This window comes from Coregonus lavaretus (genome assembly GCF_964263955.1).
Source record: "Coregonus lavaretus genome assembly, chromosome: 15".
Taxonomy (NCBI): Eukaryota; Metazoa; Chordata; class Actinopteri; order Salmoniformes; family Salmonidae; genus Coregonus; species Coregonus lavaretus.
Genome location: NC_140002.1, coordinates 20,565,758 through 20,591,752, shown reverse-complemented (window position 1 = coordinate 20,591,752; position 25,995 = coordinate 20,565,758). Strand labels below are relative to the sequence as shown.

General features: G+C 42.8%; 1 protein-coding gene and 1 pseudogene across 2 annotated transcripts in view; one reads left to right on the top strand and one right to left on the bottom strand.

Annotated features, from left to right (window-relative positions):
- The window catches only part of LOC311142193 (NADPH--cytochrome P450 reductase-like), a 28,830-nt pseudogene extending 11,538 nt beyond the window's left edge, over nt 1-17,292 (top strand). The window contains exons 3-15 of the transcript in view: nt 6,705-6,833; nt 7,150-7,299; nt 9,798-9,922; nt 10,021-10,110; nt 10,861-10,959; nt 11,429-11,545; nt 12,207-12,330; nt 12,598-12,776; nt 13,509-13,658; nt 13,887-14,157; nt 14,491-14,636; nt 14,910-14,995; nt 16,831-17,292. The product of the transcript in view is annotated as an NADPH--cytochrome P450 reductase-like (transcript). The remainder of the gene's footprint in view (nt 1-6,704; nt 6,834-7,149; nt 7,300-9,797; nt 9,923-10,020; nt 10,111-10,860; nt 10,960-11,428; nt 11,546-12,206; nt 12,331-12,597; nt 12,777-13,508; nt 13,659-13,886; nt 14,158-14,490; nt 14,637-14,909; nt 14,996-16,830) is intronic.
- Nucleotides 17,293-20,957: 3,665 nt separating this feature from the next.
- Nucleotides 20,958-24,973, bottom strand: LOC311142559 (rhomboid domain-containing protein 2-like). The gene is made up of 4 exons (XM_084178237.1): nt 24,435-24,973; nt 23,645-24,049; nt 23,281-23,428; nt 20,958-23,033 (listed from the first exon to the last, which is right to left on the bottom strand). The coding sequence occupies exons 1-4, from the start codon at nt 24,619-24,621 to the stop codon at nt 22,544-22,546; spliced, it is 1,230 nt and encodes a 409-aa protein (XP_084034363.1). The 5' UTR covers nt 24,622-24,973; the 3' UTR covers nt 20,958-22,543.
- Between the last annotated feature and the right edge of the window lie 1,022 nt (nt 24,974-25,995).

Sequence of the window (25,995 nt, the reverse complement as noted above, 5' to 3'; positions counted from 1 at the left end):
GTAGGGGCGTGGATCAGAAAACCAGTCAGTATCTGGTATGACTGCCATTTGCCTCATGCAGCGCGATATCTCCTTCGCATAGAGTTGATCAGGCTGTTGTTGTGGCATGTGGAATGTTGTCCCACTCCTCTTCAATGGCTGTGCGAAGTTGCTGAATATTGGTGGGAACTGGAACATGCTGTCGTACACGTCGATCCAGAACATCCCAAACATGCTCAGTGGGTGACGTCTGAGTATGCAGGCCATGGAAGAACTGGGACATTTTCAGCTTCCAGGAATTGTGTACAGATCCTTGCGACATGGGGCCGTGCATTATCATGCTGAAACATGAGGTGATGGCGGCGGATTAATGGCACGACAATGGGCCTCAGGATCTCGTCACGTTATCTCTGTGCATTCAAATTGCCGTTAATAAAATGCAATTGTGTTTGTTGTCCGTATCTTATGCCTGCCCATACCATAACCCCACTGCCACCATGGGGCACTCTGTTCACAACGTGCAAACCACTCGACCACACGACATCATACACGTGGTCTGCGGTTATGTGGCGGGTTGGACGTACTGTCAAATTCTCTAAAACGACGTTGGAGGAGGCTTATGCTGTCAGCATACCAGTTGCACGCTCCCTCAAAACTTGAGACATCTGTGGCATTGTGTTGTGTAACAAAACTGCACATTTTAGAGAATTAAGCTTTAAGTGCGTATGGAAAATGTACATGTTGCGTTTATATTTTTGTTCAGTGTAATTGAAGGTACTCCAAAGTCCTTTTCCATTGCATTTGGTAAAATAATTTATTGTTCTTTTTGTTAAGTTTAGTCATAAAATGTCTCAATTTACAGTATATCAACCAATCAGCTGAGCAGCCTGACTTGTTTGCCACCTCTTTTGCATACTTTCTTTGAACCACAATTTTTTCCAATTCATATTCAATCCAGGGGGCTCTAACAGTTCTCACAGTTAGTTTCTTAACAGGTGCATACTTGTCAACAATTGACAATAATTAATTTACAAATACGTCCAGTGCTGGAATATATTTTTTATATACTTCCAGTGCTGCATCTGGATTAACTTCCTAATACACCACCATACATGTTTTGCATCTTCAACAAGAGTCCTGAGAACATTTTTTATGATCTCTTATCAATTTCTTTGGGCCCAACCTTTTGCACTTTGGCTTTCCTTCTTATTGTCACAATATTATGGTCACTTCAGCCAATGGAAATTGATATTGCTTTGCAGAAAAGCTCTGCAGCATTAGTGAAGATATGATCAATACAAGTGGATGTCACAGATCCAACACTATTGGTATGCACTCTAGTTGGTTGAGTGATAACCTGGGTCGTATTAAGGCATTAGTCACAGTTAGAAGCTTCCTCTTGAGAGGACAGCTAGTTGCTAAACAGTCAATGTTCAAGTCACCCAGACAATAGACCTCTCTGTTAACATCATTATGTCCAAGATGGGGTAGCAGTGCGGTCGTGTACTCTGTGTGTGTGTCCGTGTAAATAGCCTGTTTTTGTATTATTTTTGTATTTTTCGTACATATTTCCCTATCACACTTTTCATCCTTCTACTAAATATACTTTCCAGCAACCCGCCTCACTCAATGTGGAACGGATTCTATTATTGACTTACCTTTTATCTAGAATCTCCAGTTGAAACTAGCTAGCCAGCTAACTAGCTACTTGCTATTAGCCAGCGTTAGCAGTTTTCACCCAGAACATCAGATTTTCTGCCGGAATAACTGAATCACTGGACATTAACACCGGATCGCAACTAGCTAGCCGCAACCGAATGGATGTTGCTGTTGACTAATCACCACTGCCCCCGCAGCAAGCACCAGTTAGCCTTGAGCTAGCCTCTAACCAGGCCCATATCCCGGCTATCTACCTCTCTGTCTACCAGACGGGAGTAGCCAGCTAACTAGCTACTTGCTATTAGCCACCGTTAGCGGTTTTTCACCATTGTCCGTGGCCTGCACTACCTACCAGCCAGCTCTAGCCTGGACTATTATCGGCCAGTCTGCACTGTCTGCACAGCGCGTTATCGACCCAGAACATATCGGTTTTTCTGCCGGAATCACTGAATCACTGCACCTTTAACTCCGGATCATCGCAACTAGCTAGCTGCAACCAAATGGATGTTGTTGTTGGCTAATCAGCCTTGAGCTAGCCTCGAGTCAGGCCCATCTCCCGGCTATCTACCTCTCTGTCAACCGGACGGGACCTCCTAGAGTCGACACGGAGCCCCACCGATCCATCACGACTGGTCTGCCGACGTAATCGTCTGTGGTTTCAACAGGCTTCCCGTTGCGACGACCACGAAGATCCATCTGCTAGCCCCGGCCCGCTAGCACACGCAAACAACAGCCGTGCCTCCTGCTAGCCTGTGCTGTAGCATCAATTCGAATTGCTTTCGGACTCACATATTGCTGTTCACTGGACCTTATGATCACTCAGCTGCACAGCTGATGCCTGCTGGACTGTTCCTTTACACGGTACCCTGTCCTGTTTAGCCTCAGCCCAAACTTTCATTGCCATTACCAGTTGTTGTCTTAGCTCTCTCGAATAACACCTGTGATTGCTTTATGCCTCTCTCCCATGTCAATATGCCTTGCCTATTGCTGTTCCAGTTAGTTCTTATTATACAATTAAACTGTAAAGCCCCAAGTCCCTCTCAAACTGTCTCAAATAGCTCCTTTGTTCCACCCCCCATACACACGGAGACCGGCTCAATCGGTGCCTTCAGTGATGCTATCTCTTTCATTGTTACCCAACGCTTAGGTTTACCTCCACTGTACTCATATCCTTCCGTATCCTTGTCTGTACATAATGCCCTGAATCTATTCTACAACGCCCGGAAATCTGCCCCCTTTACTCTCTGTACCCAACGCACTAGAAGACCAGTTCTTAAAGCCTTTAGCCGTATCCTTATTCAAGTCCTCCTCTGTTCCTCTGGTGATGTAGAGGTTAACCCAGGCCCTGCAGCCCCCAGTATCACTCCTACTCCCCAGGAGCTATCATTTGTTGACTTCTGTAACCGTAAAAGCATTGTTTTTTTGCATGTTAACATCAGAAGCCTCCTCCCTAAATTTGAGTTATTCTCTGCGTTAGCACACTCCGCCAACCCTGATGTTCTAGCAGTGTCTGAATCCTGGCTTAGGAAGGCCACCAAAAATCACTTTCCAGAAATAAGTCTCTCACTGTTGCCGCTTGCTACAGACCCCCTTCAGCCCCCAGCTGTGCCCTGGACACCATATGTGAATTGATTGCCCCCCATCTATCCTCAGAGTTTGTACTGCTTGGTGACCTAAACTGGGATATGCTTAACACCCCGGCCATCCTACAATCCAAACTAGATGCCCTCAATCTCACACAAATTATCAAGGAACCTACCAGGTACAACCCTAAATCCGTAAACATGGGCACCGTTATAGATATCATCCTGACTAACTTACCCTCTAAATACACCTCCGCTGTCTTCAACCAGGATCTCAACGATCACTGCCTTATTGCCTGCGTCCGTAACGGGTCCACGGTCAAACGACCACCCCTCATCACTGTCAAACGCTCCCTAAAACACTTTAGCGAGCAGGCCTTCCTAATTGACCTAGCCCAGGTATCCTGGATGGATATCGATCTCATTCCGTCAGTAGAGGATGCCTGGTTGTTCTTTAAAAGTGCTTTCCTCTCAATCTTAAATAAGCATGCCCCATTCAAAAAATTCAGAACTAAGAACAGATATAGCCCCTGGTTCTCCTCAGACTTGACTGCCCTTGACCAGCACAAAAACATCCTGTGGCGTACTGCATTAGCATCGAATAGCCCCCGCGATATGCAACTTTTCAGGGAAGTTAGGAAAGCAAAGGCTAGCTTTTTCAAACAGAAATTAGCATCCTGTAGCACTAACTCCAAAACGTTTTGGGACACTGTAAAGTCCATGGAGAATAAGAGCACCTCCTCCCAGCTGCCCACTGCACTGAGGCTAGGAAACACTATCACCACTGATAAATCTACAATAATCGAGAATTTCAACAAGCATTTTGCTACGGCTGGCCATGCTTTCCACCTGGCTACCACTACCCTGGTCACCAGCTCTGCACCCTCCGCTGCATCTTGCCCATGCCCCCCCCCCCCCCCCCCCCCCCCAACTTCTCCTTCACATAAATTCAGACAGCTGATGTTCTGAAAGAGCTGCAAAATCTGGACTCCTACAAATCATCTGCGCTAGACAATCTGGACCCTTTCTTTCTAAAACTAGCCGCCGAAATTGTCGCAACCCCTATTACTAGCCTGTTCAACCTCTCTTTTGTAACGTCTGAGATCCCCAGGGGGTGACACTCTAGATCCAAACTGTTACAGACCTATATCCATCCTGCCCTGCCTTTCGAAAGTTTTTGAAAGCCAAGTTAACAAACAGATCACCGACCATTTCGAATCACACCGTAACTTCTCCGCTATGCAATCCGGTTTCCGAGCTGGTCATGGGTGCACCTCAGCCACGCTCAAGGTCCTAAACGATATTATAACCGCGATCGATAATAGACAGTACTGTGCAGCCGTCTTCATCGACCTGGCCAAGGCTTTCGACTCTGTCAACCACCGCATTCTTATTGGCAGATTAAATAGCCTTGGTTTCTCAAATGACTGCCTCGCCTGGTTCACCAACTACTTCTCAGATAGAGTTCAATGTGTCAAATCGGAGGGCCTGTTGTCTGGACCTATGGCAGTCTCTATTGGGGTGCCACAGTGTTCAATTCTTGGGCCGACTCTTTTCTCTGTGTATATCAATGATGTCGCTCTTGCTGCTGGTGATTCTCAGATCCACCTCTATGCAGACGACACCATTTTGTATACATCTGGCCCTTCATTGGACACTGTGTTAACAAACCTCCAAACGAGCTTCAATGCCATACAACACTCCTTCCGTAGCCTCCAACTGCTCTTAAACACAAGTAAAACTAAATGCATGCTCTTCAATCGAACGGTGCTGGCACCCGCCCACCCGACTAGAATCACTACTGTCGACGGGTCTGACCTAGAGTATGTGGACAACTACAAATACTTAGGTGTCTGGTTAGACTGTAAACTCTCCTTCCAGACTCACATTAAGCATCTCCAATCCAAAGTTAAATCCAGAATCGGCTTCCTATTTCGCAACAAAGCCTCCTTCACTCATGCTGCCAAACATGCCCTCGTAAAACTGACTATCCTACCGATCCTTGACTTCGGCGATGTCATTTACAAAATAGCCTCCAACACTCTACTCAGCAAATTGGATGTAGTCTATCACAGTGCCATCCGTTTTGTCACCAAAGCCCCATATACTACCCACCACTGTGACCTGTACGCTCTTGTTGGCTGGTCCTCACTACATATTCATCGCCAAACCCACTGGCTCCAAGCCATCTATAAATCACTGCTAGGCAAATCCTTGCCTTATCTTAGCTCATTGGTCACCATAGCAACACACATCCGTAGTATGCGCTCCAGCAGGTATATCTCACTGGTCATCCCCAAAGCCAACACCTCCTTTGGCCGCCATTCCTTCCAGTTCTCTGCTGCCAATGACTGGAACGAACTGCAAAAATCTCTGAAGCTGGAGACTCTTATCTCCCTCACTAACTTTAAGCATCAGTTGTCAGAGCACCTTACCGATCACTGCACCTGTACACAGCCCATCTGAAATTAGCCCACCCAACTACCTCATCCCCATATTGTTATTTATTTTGATCATTTGCACCGCAGGATCTCTATTTGCACATCATCTCTTGCACATCTATCATTCCAGTGTTAATACTAATTGTAATTATTTTTGCACTATGGCCTATTTATTGCCTTACCTCCATAACTTGCTACATTTGCACACACTGTATATATATTTTCTATTTTTCTGTTGTATTTTTGACTTTATGTTTTGTTTTACCCCATATGTAACTCTGTGTTGTTGTTTTTATCGCACTGCTTTGCTTTATCTTGGCCAGGTCGCAGTTGTACATGAGAACTTGTTCTCAACTGGCTTACCTGGTTAAATAAAGGTGAAATAAAAAATTAAATAAATAAATCACACACATTATCAAGCATTGCACACATATTATCCAAATACTGACTGTCAGCACTTGGTGGCCTTTAACAACTACCCAAAAGAAGAGGCTTTAGATGAAGCAGGTGAACTTGCAACTACAACATTTTAACGACATTTGACATGAGATCCTATCTAAGCTTTACAGAAATATGGCCCTAAACAGCAACACCTCCCCCATAGACATTCCTGTCTGTTCTGTAGATGTTATATCTCTGTATTGCTACTGCTGTATCCTCAAATTAATTATCTAAGTTAGTTTCAGAGATGGCCAGTATGCATGTTATCTGATGTTAGCAAGTTATTGATTTCATTAACCTTATTTCTAAGGCTACATATATTAATATGGGCTATTCTTAGCCCTTTCCTTGGTAGCTTATCGGAGATAGACATAATATGGAGACTAAATAAATGTATGTTTGTGTGTGTATGTGATGTTGGGCTGAAGCTACTGACCCTGAGACTTGGCTCTCTCATTCCTCCCAGGCTTTTGGGAGGGAGGGTGTACAATGAGCCTGTCATAGCGGATGTAAGCAATGTTCCCAATGGGTCCAGCTAAGAAACTTTAAGAAGTCCTCTATAATGTAGGATGACTGCTGATGATGCCATCTCCCTCTCCAGAACAGGAACATGGTGGTGTTCTATGGCTCTCAGACGGGCACTGCTGAGGAGTTCTGCGGCCGACTGGCCAAAGACGCCCAGCGCTACGGAATGAGCGGCATGTCAGCTGACCCTGAGGAATATGACATAGTACTGGTCTTAATCCCGCTGACTTTACATGTGTATAGTGCACTATTTATATTGTCTCAGTGTTCTACATACCGCATGTAACCTCCAGTAGCTTTGTGTGGAATATTTACCATTATTGTGTATTTTTGTTTATTTCAAGTTTAGTCTTAGAATGTATTTTTGTTCATTTCAAGTTAAATCCAAAAATGTAATTGGATATTTATTATATTAATAACATTAGGAGAGCTAATGACTGCATTGTTGCATCCTGAGAGCTGTTTGGTGAATGAATCCTGTTTGCAATTTTCAATGTATTTTTATTCCTTTCTCTCCTCAGTCGGAGCTGCCTCGTCTTGCGGAGATTGACAACTCCCTGGCTGTGTTCTGCATGGCCACCTATGGGGAGGGGGACCCCACAGACAATGCTCAGGACTTCTACGACTGGATGCAGGAGACCGATGAGGACCTGAACGGAGTCAACTTTGCGGTTGGTATTTTGCTGTCTGAATTTAGTTTTGAGATAGATCTGTAGTAGGTGCATCAAGGTGCATGGGTATCTCCCGAGTGGCGCAGTGGTCTAAGGCACTGCATCACAGTGCTAGCTGTGCCACTAGAGATCCTGGTTCGAATCCAGGCTCTGTCGTAGCCGGCCGAGACCGGGAGACCCATGGGGCGGCGCACAATTGGCCTAGCATCGTCCAGGGTAGGGGAGGGAATGGCCGGCAGGGATGTAGCTCAGTTGATAGAGCATGGCGTTTGCAACGTCAGGGTTGTGGGTTCGATTCCCACAGGGGGTATGAAAAAAAAAATATGTATGCACTAACTGTAAGTCGCTCTGGATAAGAGCGTCTGCTAAATGACTAAAATGTAAATGTATCAACATTGGTGTGCAGCTCAGCAAGTTTAGCTTTGACAGGATCCACACAGAATAAGTCATATTGCATCTCCATTGAAGGGGAGGTAGGGATTGAGATGTCTGTGTGTAAGGCTTTCCCATGTGAAAGGCTCTAGTGGAATGCACACTTTACTACAGTGCACCACTTCCCTCCAAACTCACTCACCAAGTGGAAACATGTGGTCCTGCCAAACAAAACTCCGGGCCTGGCCAACCTCAAGGCTGGAGCTGGAGAGCACTGGCAGTTTGTGGCTTGGAGACATTGGGAGTCTCCGTTTTGGAGTGTTTTCTCATTGACATCACTACTGAACAATGTTAACCATGGCTTCCTCCGGGTCTCGCTGTGCGACTCTCCTGAGACAGCATTGTGATGTGGTTGTGGCGTTTTATCTGGGAAATCCATGTTTTCTTGTTCTTGACATTTGTTGTGCATCCAGCCATAGAAAGCCACTTAGATTGCAGATCTGATCCATATGGTGTAATTGAGTAAATGTACAGCTTGGACATGAGGATATAGTGTATTACTGCATTTACAGTCAACTCAGGTTTGCATCATGATATAGGCCGTAGACCTATATCATGGAAGCTTTGCATTTACAGTACCAGTCAAAAGTTTGGACACACCTACTCATTCAAGGGTGTTTCTTTATTTTTACTATTTTCTACATTGTAGAATAATAGTGAAGACATCAAAACTATTAAATAACACATATGGAATCATGTAGTAACCAAAAAAGTGGTAAACAAATCAAAATATATGTTATATTTTAGATTCTTCAAAGTAGCCACCCTTTGCCTTGATGACAGCTTTGCACACTCTTGGCATTCTCTCAACCAGCTTCATGAGGAATGCTTTTCCAACAGTCTTGAGTTCACACATATGATGAGCACTTGTTGGCTGCTTTTCCTTCACTCTGCAGTCCAAGTCATCCCAAACCATCTCAATTGGGTTGAGGTCGGGTGATTGTGGAGGCCTGGTCATCTGATGCAGCACTCCATCACTCTCCTTGGTCAAATAGCCCTTACACAGCCTGGAGGTGTGTTTTGGGACATTGTCCTGTTGAAAAACAAATGATAGTCCCACTAAACGCAAACCAGATGGGATGGCATATCGTTGCAGAATGCTGTGGTAGCCATGCTGGTTAAGTGTGCCTTGAATTCTAAATAAAGTCACCAGCAAAGCACCCCCACAACATCACACCTCCTCCTCCATGCTTCACGGTGGGAACCACACATGCAGAGATAATCCGTTCACCTACTCTGCATCTCACAAAGACACGGCGGTTAGAACCAAAAATCTCAAACTTGGACTCATAAGACCAAAGGACAGATTTCCACTAGTCTAATGTCCATTACTCGTGTTTCTTGGCCCAAACAAGTCTCTTCTTCTTATTGGTGTCCTTTAGTAGTGGTTTCTTTGCAGCAATTCGACCATGAAGGCCTGATTGATGCAGTGTCCTCTGAACAGTTGATGTTGAGATGTGTCTGTTACTTGAACTCTGTGAAGCATTTATTTGGGCTGCAATCTGAGGTGCAGTTAACTCTAATGAACTTATCCTCTGCAGCAGAGGTAACTCTGGGTCTTCCTTTCCTGTGGCGGTCCTCATGAGAGCCAGTTTCATCATTTGGTATTTTACCAAATAGGGCTATCTTCTGTATACCACCCCTATCTTGTCACAACTGATTGGCTCAAATGCATTAAGAAGGAAAGACATTTCACAAATTAACTTAGAACAAGGCACACCTGTTAATTGAAATGCATTCCAGGTGGCTACCTCATGAAGCTGGTTGAGAAAATGCCAAGAGTTTGCAAAGCTGTCATCAAGGCAAAGGGTGGCTACTTTGAAGAATCTCAAATATAAAATATATTGTGATTTGTTTACCACTTTTTTGGTTACTACATGATTCCATATGTGTTATTTCATAGTTTTGATGTCTTCACTATTATTCTACAATGTAGAAAATAGAAAAGATAAAGAAAAACCCTGGAATGAGTAGGTGTGTCTAAACCTTTGACTGGTACTGTGTATGTAGGTCATTAATTTTGATCTACTATGATATCTGATAGCGTCTGCCTTTGAACTCTGCAGGTGTTTGGCTTGGGGAATAAAACATATGAGCACTTCAATGCAATGGGAAAGTATACAGACAAGAGACTGGAAGAGCTGGGTGGCAAGAGGATCTATGACCTGGGAATGGGAGACGATGATGGCAAGTGAGTACTAAATGAATCCATATTCATAAATATGCATTTATCTTAACAAAATATAATACTATGACTGTGTTCTATGTCTGTCTTACCCTCTTCCCCAGCCTTGAGGAAGACTTTGTATCATGGAAGGAGCAGTTGTGGCCTGCTGTGTGTGAACACTTTGGGGTGGAGGCCACAGGAGATGACACCAGGTAATAGCTAGTTGGCTACCCCCTCTCTCTCTCCTGGTCAGACTCAGACTTGTTGCCAACTATAGATATTTACTATGAAGCTTTAGGATCAGATGTACTTCCTTTTATAAATAATATATTTTTTAAAGACCTAGAGGGTTGGTTTCCCAGAAACAGATCAAGCCTAGTTCAGGATAAAAAAATATTCTCAATTGAGATTCTCCATTGAAAAGCTTTATAGTCCAGGACTAGGCTTAATCTGTATCTGGGAATCCGGCTCATAATGTTTTACGTTGTATTTCAATTCAATACAGAACAAGGGTTCTTGGTAATATCAGCAGCTATGAATACTGGACGTATCAGATATATTAAACAATTGATTAATTAATCGTTGATAGACCCTGACATTGTTTGCATGTTTTCAGAAAAACAACCATAAAGCTTCAACTGCAAATAACAAACCTAAATGACCGTCCACACATTTGGTTAAACAACGGCACATTTCCATTTCAAATTCTGTTTACATGCATAATAGTGCCCGACATGAATGTCTCCCCTGTGCTTTGAGGCCTTTCACTCTGCTCTGTATGGCATCCGACCCTTTTACCATACGCACATGCATCATTTAATTTGCATCACAGAGAGCAAACCCCATATCGGCCCTTAGCTACACTGACAAGGGTTCATTTTAGACTTCATAGGTGTGTGATCATGATTGGTCGAGATGCAGAGCAGGAAGTAACCACCTGTCCTTTTCTTCCTCTCCTTTAGTATCCGGCAGTACGAGTTGGTGGTTCCAACTGACATCAACATGAATAAGGTGTATACTGGGGAGATGGGTCGCCTCAAGAGCTTTGAGACCCAGAAACCGTGAGTTGACAGCTTCACACACACGGGAAGTGGTGTAGGGAACTCAGCTATCAGATGTAATGACAGAGCTGGGTTGTCATGGAACGGAATTAATAGATTATGATTGTTGTTCAGGGCAATAAAGGGATGACTGTTGTCATGACGCTGACCTGATTCTCACCATCTCCCCAGTGCCAACAGCAAATAGTCCAAAGTGGCCTCCTCTCCTCATCTCTTTTCCTTCATCTGCACTGATCTGAGAGAACTAGACAGGTGTAAACTAAATTCCTCTATACACCTTGGCCATAATGCTTTCACCTGTCTTTTTTCTCTGATCATTTAATTTGTATTTTATCCTTAATATTAGAAATCTCCTCTCAAATGTTATTTATTTATTGGACCTTTGGACGAACCCTTTTTACAACAGTAGCACTTTTCTCCATTTGTCTGAAATGGCTTTGTGATAACTCCAGTATATTTGTCATTGGAGGCCTTTTGATGCTAAGAACCCCTACTTGGCCACAGTGGTGGTTAACCGCCAGCTGAACCAAGCCGGTGACCGCCATCTGATGCATCTAGAGCTGGACATCTCAGGCTCCAAAATCAGGTATCTGCTCTGCTTTAATATTTTATATGAAAAGTCCTATGCCATTTAAGGTCCAATGCAGCAGTTGTTATCTCAATATCAGATCATTTCTGGGTAACAATTAAGTACCTTACTGTGATTGTTTTCAATTAAAATGGTCAAAAAGAAACAAACATTTCCCAAGCAAGAATTTTGCTAAGACTGTCTGGGAGAGGTCTGAGTAGGGAGGGGAAAACTGATAACTATTGTTATTGGCAGAGAGGTTTGGAACTCTCTTTCTTATTGGTCTATTAACCAATTTACCACCTGGTGATGTCACCAGGCAGGCCAAAGCTCCATCCCACATTTCAGGCAGTCTTTACAAACAGCTCTTACACTAAAAGGGCATTATCATTTTCACAATTTCACAGTATTATTCCAACCTCATAGTGTGGAAATATATATATCACATTTTTGGCTGCATTGGGCCTTTAAATATCATACACTTCTGCCTTCCTATGCCTACTGCATTACTTCTGTTTGCCAACAAGTGTTGAGTTGGTTAATCATTAAAGTGTTTTTCTTTTTCACACACTGGCAAAAAGCATGTAAATATGTTGTATATGTAATGACATTTGTTTGTTAGATAAAGACAGTGGGAAGTCTTGTTCATCCATCTCCCTGTCTCTCTCCCTCCCTGTAGATATGACTCTGGAGACCACGTTGCTGTTTACCCCGTTAATGACGTGTCAATAGTGAATAGAATAGGCCAGATCCTGGATGCCGACCTGGACACTGTTATCTCTCAACAACCTCGATGGTCAGTTGTAAATCATGGCTCAGGGATATGATGTGAGCTGCTTTGCATCTATATTTGCATTGGAGTAGTTATTTTTTCCATTGGCATTTTCCATAATATTTGGTTGCAATGTAATGCACATGATCCAGAGGTTGAAAAGATACTGCTGCACACATTATCAACTAATCATATAGTCTACCATTAACAACCAAAATGGATACAGTGGCCTCTAAATAAAGGGAACTTGAACCTTAAACAATGATGCTGATAAGATTCTTCTCTGTGTGTGTTTCAGAGAGTCCAATAAAAAGCACCCATTCCCGTGTCCGACCACGTACCGCACGGCTCTGACCCACTACCTGGACATCACCAACGCCCCTCGCACCAACGTGCTGTTTGAGCTGGCCCAGTACGCCACCGACCCAAGGACCAGGACATCCTGCGCAAGATGGCCTCCGCCTCCCCGAGGGCAAGGTTGGCACCCCTCAAACCTCTGACCCTCTAGCTGACTGACAGACACTACACTGACACCCGAAATTCTTGCTGTCAATGGGTTTGAATCGCTGTAAATGCTCCGTATCAATGAGCACGGTTACATGCACACAATAATGTGATTATTGTGGACAGTCAGGTTAATATAATAGTTCGATTAAAACGTTTACATGCTTTGCAAGAAGATCGATTTCCCTAATAATCCTGTTTATATCGACACATCTGAAATCACGGCTACTGATGGGACTTTTGATAAATGCTGAAAATCGGCAATCAAAATAAACATTCTACCACAGTAACCATGTTATTTTTGTGAAGACTATTTGATTCGGACATATAAAGTTTGTATGTGAAAACTATTTATAAGATGCATACTTTCAGTTTTTTCGACCTCACTTCACTCACGCATAAGAGGGAGGCTAGTGCTACCCGATGCTGGCACATGCGCAGATCAAATACACCGCTGGAACGCCGATTAAGCTGTTTACATGTCATAATAGTTTGAAAGATTGCTCAGAAAACCAGGTGTTTTAATCGGCATATGCTTACTTCGATTATGACCTTACGCCGAGTAAGATAAGCAGAGTAAGGTGTTTACATGACTAATGCCATACTCTGCCTTCTACCATAATCAGTTTCATATCGAATTATTAGTGTACATGTAAACGTACTCAATGGAGAGTAACTGTTAGTCTGTCTGTGTCTCTCTGTCAGGGTCTGTACCAGAGCTGGGTGCTGGATGCTCAGAGGAACATCCTGGCTGTGTTGGAGGACATGCCGTCCCTCCACCCTACCATAGACCACCTGTGTGAGCTGCTGCCCCGCCTCCAGGCCCGCTACTATTCCATCGCCTCCTCAGGCAAGGTGAGACCCACTATTAGAAAAATAATAATAAGACTTTGTCGATTTTAGGGAGAAATAGACATTTGAATAGCAGCGCCCTTGGATGGAGAGCAGTTTATGGATATGGTACCTGGAATCAGAGAACAGCAGACCTTTTATTGCCATTTCAGTTCCCACTTTTTCAGTTATTTGTTTCTTTATTTTGTTTCTTTATGTTTACTTAATAACTGTGTATTGTCTTGATATCAGGTGTACTCCACCATGGTGAGCATCTGTGCGATGGTGGTGGAGTTCCAGACCAGCACAGGGCGGAGTTTCAAGGGAGTGGCCACCAACTGGCTGAAGGACAAGGTGGTGGTGACGGACAACGGCCACAAGGCCACTGTGCCCATGTACGTCCGCAAGTCCCAGTTCCGGCTGCCCTTCAAGGCCAGCAACCCAGTGGTGATGATTGGGCCCGGCACAGGCATCGCCCCCTTCATGGGCTTCCTCCAGGAGCGAGGCTGGATGAAGGAGCAAGGTAACCAGCTAGGGGGCAAGAAGCCCTGGGCCTCGTCTGGCATCTAAGTCTACCTATTGAATTGGAAAATTGAAACGTGTCTAGAGTGTGGATTTTCTGGTATTGTGTGTTATTTTGTGATTTTGAAGAACAGCCGTTAAAACGGAACAGTGTTTGGCTTGTGCATAGATGGAGTCCACAGCAAGCAAGTCTCCTTGTTCTACAGTAAATTAGGTTGACCTGAGTTTGTTGTCAACAAGTATGCTTGTATGTGTTAGCATAAGGGGGAGGGAAAGGGAAAAGAGTGCCAGTGTGACACAGTTTCACATCAAGAGTGTGTTGTTTCGCTATCAGGGAAGGATGTCGGCGAGACAATACTGTACTTTGGCTGTCGCCACAGAAACGAGGACTTCCTGTACCAGCAGGAACTGGAAGAGTTTGAGAAGGTGGGCGTGCTGACTCAGCTCAACGTGGCCTTCTCCAGAGACCAAGAGGAGAAGGTAACACAGCACACCTTAACTTCTCTGTCAGCTCCTAACTATGTTAGAGTTAGCATGTCTAGCTATACTACCAACAGTGTTTTGAGGCATAAAATCTGTGATAAGATTCAATAAGCTCTTATCAATGACGTAGATAAGGTACAATATTTGATACTGCCTATGATTCGTATTGCCTTAAGAACCTGCAGACTTCAAGAGAATGTATTTTGTATCACTAAAATTAATTTAAATGAATTGTTCAGTTAGGCTAATTGTTTGATTATGAATGCTCAGGTGTACGTGCAGCATCTCCTGAAGAAGAACAAGGAACACCTGTGGAAGCTGATCCATACTGACAATGCTCACGTCTACATTTGTGGGTAAGAACCATTTCAGACCACCTGCATATGTACAGTGCCTTCAGAAAGTATTCATACCCCTTGACTTATTCCACATTTTGTTGTGTTACAGCCTGAATTTCTCACCCATCTACACACAATACCCCATAATGACAAAGTGAAAACGTTTTTAGAAATGTTTGCTAATATATTGAAAATGAAATATCTCATTTACAGAAGTATTCACACCCCTGAGTCAATACATATTAGAATCACCTTTGGCAGAGAATTACAGCTGTGAGTCTTTCTGGGTAAGTGTCTAAGAGCTGTGCACACCTGTATTGTACAATTACATTTACATTTACATTTTCGTCATTTAGCAGACGCTCTTATCCAGAGCGACATACAAATTGGTGCATTCACCTTATGATAGCCAGTGGGACAACCACTATTTATTTTATTTATTTTTTTTGGGGGGGGGGTAGAAGGATTACTTTATCCTATCCCAGGTATTCCTAACAATATTTGCACATTATTCTTTTTAAAATTCTTCAAGTTCTGTCAAGCTGGTGGTTGATCATTGCTAGACAGCCATTTTCAAGTCTTGCCATAGATTTTCAAGCCAATTTCAAAACTGTGACTAGGCCACTAGGGAACATTCAATGTCGTCTTGGTAAGCAACTCCAGTGTATATTTGGTGTTGTGTTTTAGGTTATTGTCCTGCTGAAAGGTGAATTTGTCTCCCAGTGACTGTTGGAAAGCAGACTGAATCAGATCTTCCTCTAGGTGCTTCCGCCTGTGCTTAGCTCTATTCCGTTTAATTTTATCCCCAACAATTCCCTAGTCCTTGCCAATGACAAGCATACCCATAACATGATGCAGCCACCACCATGCTTGAAAATATGAAGTGTGGTACTCAGTGATGTTTGGGGAAAATCCAACACAACATGTAACGCTTTGTATTCAGGACAGTTAATTTCCTTGCCACATTTTTTGCAGTTTTACTTTAGTGCCTTGTTGCAAACAGGATGCGTGTTTTGGAATATTTTGACTCTGTAAAGGCTTCCTTCTTTTCACTCTGTCATTTAGGTTAGTATTGTGGAGTAGCTAAAATGTTGTTGATCCATCCTCAGTTTTCTCCTATCACAGCCATTAAACTCTTAACTGTTTTAAAGTCACCATTGGCCTCATGGTGAAGTCCGTGAGCAGTTTCCTTCCTCTCCGGCAACTGAGTTAGAAAGTATGCATGTATCTTTGTAGTGACTGGGTGTATTGATACACCATCCAAAGTGTAATTAATAACTTCACCATTCTCAAAGGGATATTCAATGTGAGCTTTTTTAATTTTTACCCATCTACCAATAGGTGCCCTTCTTTGCAAGGCATTGGAAAACCTCCCTCGTCTTTATGGTTGAATCTGTGTTTGAAATTCACTGTTCGAGTGAGGGACCTTACAGATAATTGTATGTGTGGGGTACAGAGATGAGGTAGTCATTCAAAAATCATGTCAAACACTATTATTGCAACTTATTATGTGAGTTGTTAAGCATATTTTTACTCCTGAACTTATTTAGGCTTGCCATAACAAAGGGGTTGAATACATATTGACTCGAGACATTTCAGCTTTTCATTTTTTATAGCTTTCTAAACATTTCTAAAAACATAATTCCACTTTGACATTATGGGGTGTTGTGTGTAGGTCAGTGACAGAAAATCTCAATTTATTCAATTTTAAATTCAGGCTGTAACAACAAAATGTGGGTGTGAATACTTCCTGAAGGCACAGTACATGTACAAGCTTTGAGGGTTTTTTGAAAGAGAAATCCATCATTATTGTGTGCCTACTGTAAATATGGCTGCCACTTGTCTTTTCCTAGGAATGCTCGGAACATGGCGCGGGATGTGCAGAATTCCTTCTATGACATCGTTGAGGAGGTGGGAGGTCTCACACACACACAGGCTGTGGCTTACATCAAGAAGCTGATGACCAAGGGCCGCTACTCTCAGGACGTGTGGAGCTAAGGAAGATTAAGTTAACGTTACAGCACACCCTCACAACCCCATATGTTAACCTATTTCATTCGGGTGGAGGGTGAGTGGTAACGGAAAACAGTTTTAAACTGTTTTTGGAGGTAACGTGTCAGCACATAATCACTAAATGGAAAGACGTATGAATGAATGTTTGTTGTACTTATTGTCTTGTTGTGTAATCTTACTGACAGCATTTTGTAGAGACTCGTGCTGAGAGGTAGTGCAATTCATTCAAGATTGGTTGGGAATGGGCTCATACTCCAAATCGACCCCTAACCCCCAGGCCTTTCATGTACACTGAACAAAATATAAACGCAACGCATGTAAAGTGTTGGTCCCATGTTTCATGAGCTGAAATAAAAGATCCCAGACATTTTCCATCCACACAAAAATCTTATTTCTCTCAAATTTTGTGCACGTGTAACCACGCCAGCCCAGGACCTCCACATCCGGCTCCTTCACCTGTGGGATCGTCTGAGACCAACCACCCGGACAGCTGATGAATCTGTGGGTTTGCACAACAGAAGAATTTCTGCACAAACTGTCAGTAACCGTCTCAGGGAAGCTAATCTGCATGCTCGTCGTCCTCACCAGGGTCTTGACCTGACTGCAGTTCGGCGTCGTAACTGACTTCTGTGGGCAAATGCTCACCTTCGATAGCAACTGGCATGCTGGAGAAGTGTGCTCTTCACGGATGAATCCCGGTTTCAACTGTACCGGGTAGAAGTCAGCGTGTATGGCGCCATGTGGGCGAGCGGTTTGCTGATGTCAACATTGTGGACAGAGTGCCCCGTGGTGGTGGGGTTATGGTATGGACAGGCATAAGCTACGGACAATGAACACAATTGCATTTTAAATCGATGGCAATTTGAATGCACAGAGATACCGTGACGAGATCCTGAGGCCCATTGTCGTGCCATTCATCCGCCACCATCACCTCACGTTTCAGCACAATAATGCACGGCCCCATGTCACAAGGATCTGTTCACAATTTCTGGAAGCTGAAAATGTCCCAGTTCTTCCATGGCCTGCATACTCACCAGACATGTCACTGATTGAGCATGTTTGGGATGCTCTGGATTGACGTGTACGACAGCGTGTTCCATATCTGAATTCCCAGTCATGTGAAATCCATAGATTAGGGCCTAATTTATTCATTTCAATTGACTGATTTCCTTACAGTGGGGGAAAAAAGTATTTAGTCAGCCACCAATTGTGCAAGTTCTCTCACTTAAAAATATGAGAGAGGCCTGTAATTTTCATCATAGGTACACGTCAACTATGACAGACAAAATGAGGGAAAAAAATCCAGAAAATCACATTGTAGGATTTTTTATGAATTTATTTGCAAATTATGGTGGAAAATAAGTATTTGGTCAACAGCAAAAGTTTCTCAATACTTTGTTATATACCCTTTATTGGCAATGACACAGGTCAAACGTTTTCTGTATGTCTTCACAAGGTTTTCACACACTGTTGCTGGTATTTTGGCCCATTCCTCCATGCAGATCTCCTCTAGAGCAGTGATGTTTTGGGGCTGTCGCTGGGCAACATGGACTATCAACTCCCTCCAAAGATTTTCTATGGGGTTGAGATCTGGAGACTGGCTAGGCCACTCCAGGACCTTGAAATGCTTCTTACGAAGCCACTCCTTTGTTGCCCGGGCGGTGTGTTTGGGATCATTGTCATGCTGAAAGACCCAGCCACGTTTCATCTTCAATGCCCTTGCTGATGGAAGGAGGTTTTCACTCAAAATCTCACAATACATGGCCCCATTCATTCTTTCCTTTACACGGATCAGTCGTCCTGGTCCCTTTGCAGAAAAACAGCCCCAAAGCATGATGTTTCCACCCCCATGCTTCACAGTAGGTATGGTGTTCTTTGGATGCAACTCAGCATTCTTTGTCCTCCAAACACGACGAGTTGAGTTTTTACCAAAAAAGTTATATTTTGGTTTCATCTGACCATATGACATTCTCCCAATCCTCTTCTGGATCATCCAAATGCACTCTAGCAAACTTCAGACGGGCCTGGACATGTACTGGCTTAAGCAGGGGGACACGTCTCGCACTGCAGGATTTGAGTTCCTGGCGGCGTAGTGTGTTATTGATGGTAGGCTTTGTTACTTTGGTCCCAGCTCTCTGCAGGTCATTCACTAGGTTCCCCCGTGTGGTTCTGGGATTTTTGCTCACCGTTCTTGTGATCATTTTGACCCCACGGGGTGAGATCTTGTGTGGAGCCCCAGATTGAGGGAGATTATCAGTGGTCTTGTATGTCTTCCATTTCCTAATAATTGCTCCCAGAGTTGATTTCTTCAAACCAAGCTGCTTACCTATTGCAGATTCAGTCTTTCCAGCCTGTTGCAGGTCTACAATTTTGATTCTGGTGTCCTTTGACAGCTCATTGGTCTTGGCCATAGTGGAGTTTGGAGTGTGACTGTTTGAGGTTGTGGACAGGTGTCTTTTATACTGATAACAAGTTCAAACAGGTGCCATTAATACAGGTAATGAGTGGAGGACAGAGGAGCCTCTTAAAGAAGAAGTTACAGGTCTGTGAGAGCCAGAAATCTTGCTTGTTTGTAGGTGACCAAATACTTATTTTCCACCATAATTTGCAAATAAATTCATTAAAAATCCTACAATGTGATTCTCTGGATTTTTTTTCTCAATTTGTCTGTCATAGTTGACGTGTACCTATGATGAAAATTACAGGCCTCTCTCATCTTTTTAAGTGGGAGAACTTGCACAATTGGTGGCTGACTAAATACTTTTTTTCCCCACTGTATATGAACTGTAACTCAGTAAAATCTTTGAAATAGTTGCATGTTGCGTTTATATTTTTGTTCAGTGTAGATTTGGTCCAAGCGCTCCTTTTAAGGTTATGGAACATTTTGGAATAAACCAATAGATTTTTTTATAAAATAGAGTGCAGACCTTCATTGTTTCCCATCAGATTAGAAAAGTTGGAGATATACATTATACATTGAATGTTACACATCGTTTTTGTAAGTGAAACTAGGCGCAAACAGAGGTGATTATGATATGAAATATTGCCTCTGGACGTTTATCATGCTGTGAAGATCCCCACAAGGCGATAAAAATAAAAAAATATTGTAAATTAACTCCTGAAATGTCTACGGCATTGAAAGCATTCTATATTTGCATCTTTAAATGTATTTACAAGTTCAACATGGCTGCCTATTCAGATGCACGAAGGTTGTGTAAATACAGAGAGCAGTGCAAGATTAGTCAAATATGCATACTAGTAGCACATTCATATTGTACCATGTACTGTACAATTCCTACATTTAAATTGCAGTAACTGTTTAGTCATTGAGCCTTGTTCTTCATTGGTTCATTAAACGAAAAGGTTGTAGATTAAATGGTGGTTTACTGTAAAAATGCCCAGGTGTTTTTTTCTCATGCTCTCCCACTGTAAGGCTTAGTACCGACTAGTTATGTTTAGCTGGACACTACCACGGCATTTAGGCAATGCAATATGTGTTGTATTGTATGTGCACTTGCAGTACAACATGAATACATCTATTAACTGTCATTTATGTGTGTTCTGATAATCACTAATTCTGGGATATGTATATGTAAGAACTTTATCTAGTTTTATTTTCTTATGCTGATGGTTGAAAGCCTAAATACAAAATATTTACTTCAATTTTCTGAGGTTCTGTAACCGTATGAAATAGAATCAAGTGGATGATATACGGGTGATGTTCAGCAGTCTATCATTTTAGCACGTCATTTTGTGTTTCTTTTAATAGAGTAACCCTCAACTATTGTAGTGATACAGAATCAAATATGGCATGGTACATGTTGTCATTTAAATAAGAAATGTGCCTTTTTAAAATTGACCTGTGTTACATGACTCTTACCACTTGATCCAGTTTTATATGCAAAATAGCTATTTGTATATAAACAGTAACTTTAAAGCATGCATTTGTAAAGAAATAATAAATGGAGATCATTGATTTGCTTTATTTAGTCTTGGTTGTCATTTATGGCTTCTCTTTACTGTGCATGACTAGTTCATTTTCCAAAGATTACATCATAATCTGCCCTTGTAGCCCACACTCTTGATCACCTCACCCACTTGTCCCCTGCTTCTGAATTTACAACATTTTTGAACGATGCATTGCAAAACAAACTGAATGTAATGGATCTAATTTAGTGGTGAGTGGATGCTATTTTGTATTTTATTCTAAGAACACAGATACCTTAAAAGAAAGGTAGGTGCGTGGATCAGAAAACCAAACAGTATCTGGTGTGACCACCATTTCCCTCAAGCAGCACGACACATATCCTTCGCATAGAGTTGATCAGGCTGTTGATTGTGGCCTGTGGAATGTTGTGCCACTCTTCAACAGCTGTGCGAAGTTGCTGTTCATTGCTTGCCCATATCATAACCCCACCGCCACCATTGGGCACTCTGCTGGTCCTGGGGTGGCGTGGTTACACGTGATCTGCGGTTGTGAGGCCGGTTGGACGTACTGCCAAATTCTCTAAAACGACGTTGGAGTCGGCTTATGGTACAGAAATGAATTTTAAATTCTCTCGCAACATCTCTGGTGGACATTTCTGCAGTCAGCATGCCAATTGCACGCTTCCTCAAAACTTGAGACATATGTAGCATTGTGTTGTGTGACAAAACTGCACATTTTAGAGTGCCTCTTTTATTGTCCCCAGCACAAGAAGCACCTGTGTAATGATCATGCTGTTTAATCAGCTTCTTGATATGCTACACCTGTCAGGTGGATGGATTATCTTGGCAAAGGACGAATGCTCACCAACAGAGATTTAAACAAATTTGTATACAAAATTAGAGAAAGAAGCTTTTTGTACGTTTGGAAAATTTCTGGGATCTTTTATTTCAGCTCATGAAACATGGGACCAACACTTTACATGTTGCATTTATATTTTGTTAAGTGTAGTTAAGGGGGAAAAACTGATAATACATTAGTGTGATAAAAATGTTTAGTTTGAACTAAAAACTGTTCTGGTTTACTAAGGGTTTTGAAAAACGTTGTTTTAATCTAGGTTGTATAAATCAAGAGTACCAAGAGATTTGTCTACCGTATGTGTAAAAAAACACAAAGTACAAAACACACAAGCCAAAAGGAGTGGTCTTACAATCAACTGACAATCAAACCCTTCTTGCATTGATTTGACCTTGAACATTCAGAGCCTGCTTGTATATTAAAACCAAAAACATCAGTGAAGAAAAAGTGGACCTTCAAGTACTGCCTCAAACCACTTGTCCAAGCATATTACATCTCAATGTATAACATGAGACAGAAAACACATTGAATGACAACTATGGGCTCGATTAAATCCGTATCGCCGTAGTTCAGAGCTATAGCGGCTTATAACCACACTGACATTTGTATTTTTTTTATGTTATTAGTTATACCAAGAGTTGACGTTTTTACAAGGATTGTGATTGCTGAAAATAGCACGCTTGAAATGTAAATGTAATTTCCGGTCTTCGAACATTGCCTTTAAATTTCAATCGAGCTATAGCGAGTTTTGCCGTTACAGATTGAAGTCATCAATCTGTCAGTGAAGACACAGGTGCTCCTGGGTGAACCATTACAGATTCTGGCAGTGACTCTGGCATTTTTGCTGTGAAACTCTGGGGGGCACTGACAGACACAGACAGTGGACTGAGGTGGGAATGTTGAGAATGTGGATGTTGAGCCACTGGAGCCCAGTGACTGCTGGTTTGAGAGGCAGATGCATGCCCATGACTATGTCCATGGCCGAAGCTGTGTTCGTGACTATGTCCATGACCTTGGCTGTGGCTGCAGCTGTGTCCATGTTCGTGACTATGTCCGTGACTTGGCCCAAAGCTATGCTTGAGGCCATATCCATGGTTGTGTCCGTAATAACCTGAGAGCTGAACAGGGCTCCCCTGTGTATAGTAGGAGTGGGCCCAGCCTTCAAATGTCTTTGGTGTGGTCTCGGTAGCCTGTAGGTTGGAGGTAAAGGACACTGGAGCGTAGGCTTGGACTGGGTAGGAGCCTGGGGTTGGAATGATTCTGCAATCAATGAGAACGTGGACAGATTTCAGAGAGCCTATCTATACCAGTGATTCTCTATCTAATCATGGGGGACCACTAGGTGCCTATTGTACAGTATTAAATTACAGCTGAGGATCATCAATTATAACTGCACCTCATTATACTGTAGAACATTATGTGCTCTGGCTTGCACACAGTAATTGTTATTTAATGACCTCTTGTCTTGTCTGATAAATGATATGTCTGGTGCTTTCTCAGTACTCACGGTGGGTGGACCGTCTTCCTTCTCTCCTCTGTTGATGCAGGGACATACAGGACACCAATGTTCCTCAGCAGCCTGAAAGGCATCTTCTTGTCCAGCACTGATGCCCTGGCATCGGACATGTCCAGAAGTGAGAGCCAGCCCTTTCCGTCTGTTTCACCAGTGCACGTTAAGGAGAATGTGTGACGCAGTGATGCAATATTTTTTCTAAACAAACATGCCGTAATGTTCAGTAGCAGGATTCATATACAACACCTATAACCTATTACTACTTAACTACACTACTAAGCACACTTATAAAGCTGTGACATACTGCAGAGGAGTGTATCAGTTATTTTGAACCACAATGAGGTTGGAGTAAGGATACAGATCCCCCCTGCGATGATGGCGATGGCATTGCAAAGGAAGACAGTGTGTGGGACCAAAAGTGTTATGATGAACAGAAACAGCCAGGGCAGGGCTAACATGGGTACAGTGACCCCGAAAAGAAAGCCCTTAACCATACGGGAGTGCACTGTGGCCATACCCATAAGGGAGAGGGACACTGGAATGAACCCCTCCACCTGGTTCTGGGCAGATGCACCAAACAGTAGCAGACCCAGTATGGTGTACAACACCCCTGTGCTGATAGAGAGCAGCAGAAACATGAGGAGGAACCGAACAGTGCCCACATTCTTCTCAATGCCTCCACAGAGGGGCACCAGAACCCCAATACTGAGGAGTAGCTGGGTCACTGTCTTGTGGTGGAAGGAGTATGTGAGGAGCTTGTGCACTGCAAAGGAAGAGGAAATTATTAAAACATAAATTATAGGGTTGACAGACATAAGCTGCACTGGTGTGTTGTGCTGTAGCCTGCTGCTGTAGCCTACTGGCACCATCTGTTACATTAGCTATACGTTTTAATAATAATAATAATATGCCATTTAGCAGACGCTTTTATCCAAAGCGACATACAGTCATGCGTGCATACATTTTTGTGTATGGGTGGTCCCAGGGATCGAACCCACTACCTTGGCGTTACAAGCGCCGTGCTCTACCAGCTGAGCTACAGAGGACCACCATTTTAACAAGCTAGCTAACGTTACAACACTCTCATTCAAAGTAGCTACTGAGCATATATAACTGTTGATTCACTCAGACCCTCCTAGCTAACTTACCATGCCCATTGCCAAAAACTGTCGTTCCAAGACTGAAGACATCCTCTGATAAACCGAAATATGTAGTGACAGTAAACAAAACAAATGATACTATAATGACAGCAACAATCCCACTCGTGAGCCTGAACTCAGGAGTAAAACTCTTGAACCTCTGAACCATATGTTTTAAAACTATTCGGGATATCATTTTGATGCCCAATGCATATTTGTCAAACTAGTACTTGGATAATCAAGCACAATAATCAATCAACTTTTCCTCCAATATTGCGCAACTCTTTAGCCAGATTGTAGGTAGCTAGCTAGCTAGCTAGAGGTTCCCACTAGATAACACAGCCACAAAGTACAAATAGGCTTTATCGTAAAAAATTCATGAAAACAAAAATAGGCTTTTTGTCTTAATTTAAGGTTGGGCATAAGGTTAGCAGTGTGGTTAAGTTTAAAATCCGAGTTTAAGAAGATGAATTGTAGAAATAGGCGGGCAAGCTTGCTAAGCAAAAACAAATGTACTGGACTTCCGCATTTGGATTCGTCACAACCACAAAGTTCCTCAACTGTTGCACAAATCATCAAGTGCTGCATTTGAAGACACTGCCACCTGCTGACATGTGCCTCAAATGTGATGATCAAAGAGTCCTCAACAGCCATTTGAGTTAGATAGCTAGATAGATTTTATTTGACAGTTATAAATTACGACCAGGGGGAGATACCACCAGTCCAGTCCCATACAAGCCTTTCCTGTGACGTATTATGCGCGGCCATGAAACTGTGACCTATTGTGACGTAACCAAGCATAAATTCACTACATAAACTGTGTTCAGCTTTGATATCATCAGTACAATCGCTTTCTTCAGTCAGGTTGTTTCAGGTGCATAGTCTGCCCTAGCTGACACTGTGCAAAGTATAAATACTACGATTGGAAACGGTTGGATAGACCCGTGCGCACTGCACAAGGTGATTTGGAGTTTAGAACGTCTGGTAGGCTCTTACATTCTTTGGTCCCAAATGGCACCCTGTAGTGTACTACTTTTGACCTGTGCCCATTGGGCTCAGGTCAAAATAAGTGCAATATATGGGCACTGGGGTGCCATTTGGGACATGCCTTTATGCGTGTGTGTGCCAGGATATGTTTTGTGCCAATCAGTTGATGGAAATGTATCCCTCAGAAAGCAAGATGAATCGTAATGATGAGAGAATCAAAAGAGCTTTAAGGCGCTGCCCTTATGTGGTAAATATCAAATATATATATATATATATATATATATTAAAAAAATATTCTGTTTTTATTATCACCTTTTAAATTGTGTGTTGTGTTGACAGTTGAATCCAGTGAGGGTGAACACCCCTGATTCTGTGATGTGGCCAACCGGCAAAGTGCGCAGAAGACCAAGGCCTGTAAGCCAAATCTGACTTGAAAACAATAACACATAAACATTAGTTATGCTGCATGTACAAACTGCAGTTATCACAATAAAAGCAAGTGCAGATATCCCTCCTTATCTAACCACATTTGAAATTGAATATTGTCTTGACAGTCTACTTCAGTGCAGACCCCTCAGATCCA

Coding starts and splice junctions, on each gene's coding strand:
- LOC311142559 (XM_084178237.1), bottom strand. CDS start 24,621: ATGATATCCCGAATAGTTTTAAAACATATGGTTCAGAGGTTCAAGAGT. Junction 23,429..23,644: donor CATCATCGCAGGGGGGATCT/GTATCCTTACTC, acceptor CTGGTGAAACAG/ACGGAAAGGGCTGGCTCTCA. Junction 23,034..23,280: donor AGGAAGACGGTCCACCCACC/GTGAGTACTGAG, acceptor CATTGATTGCAG/AATCATTCCAACCCCAGGCT.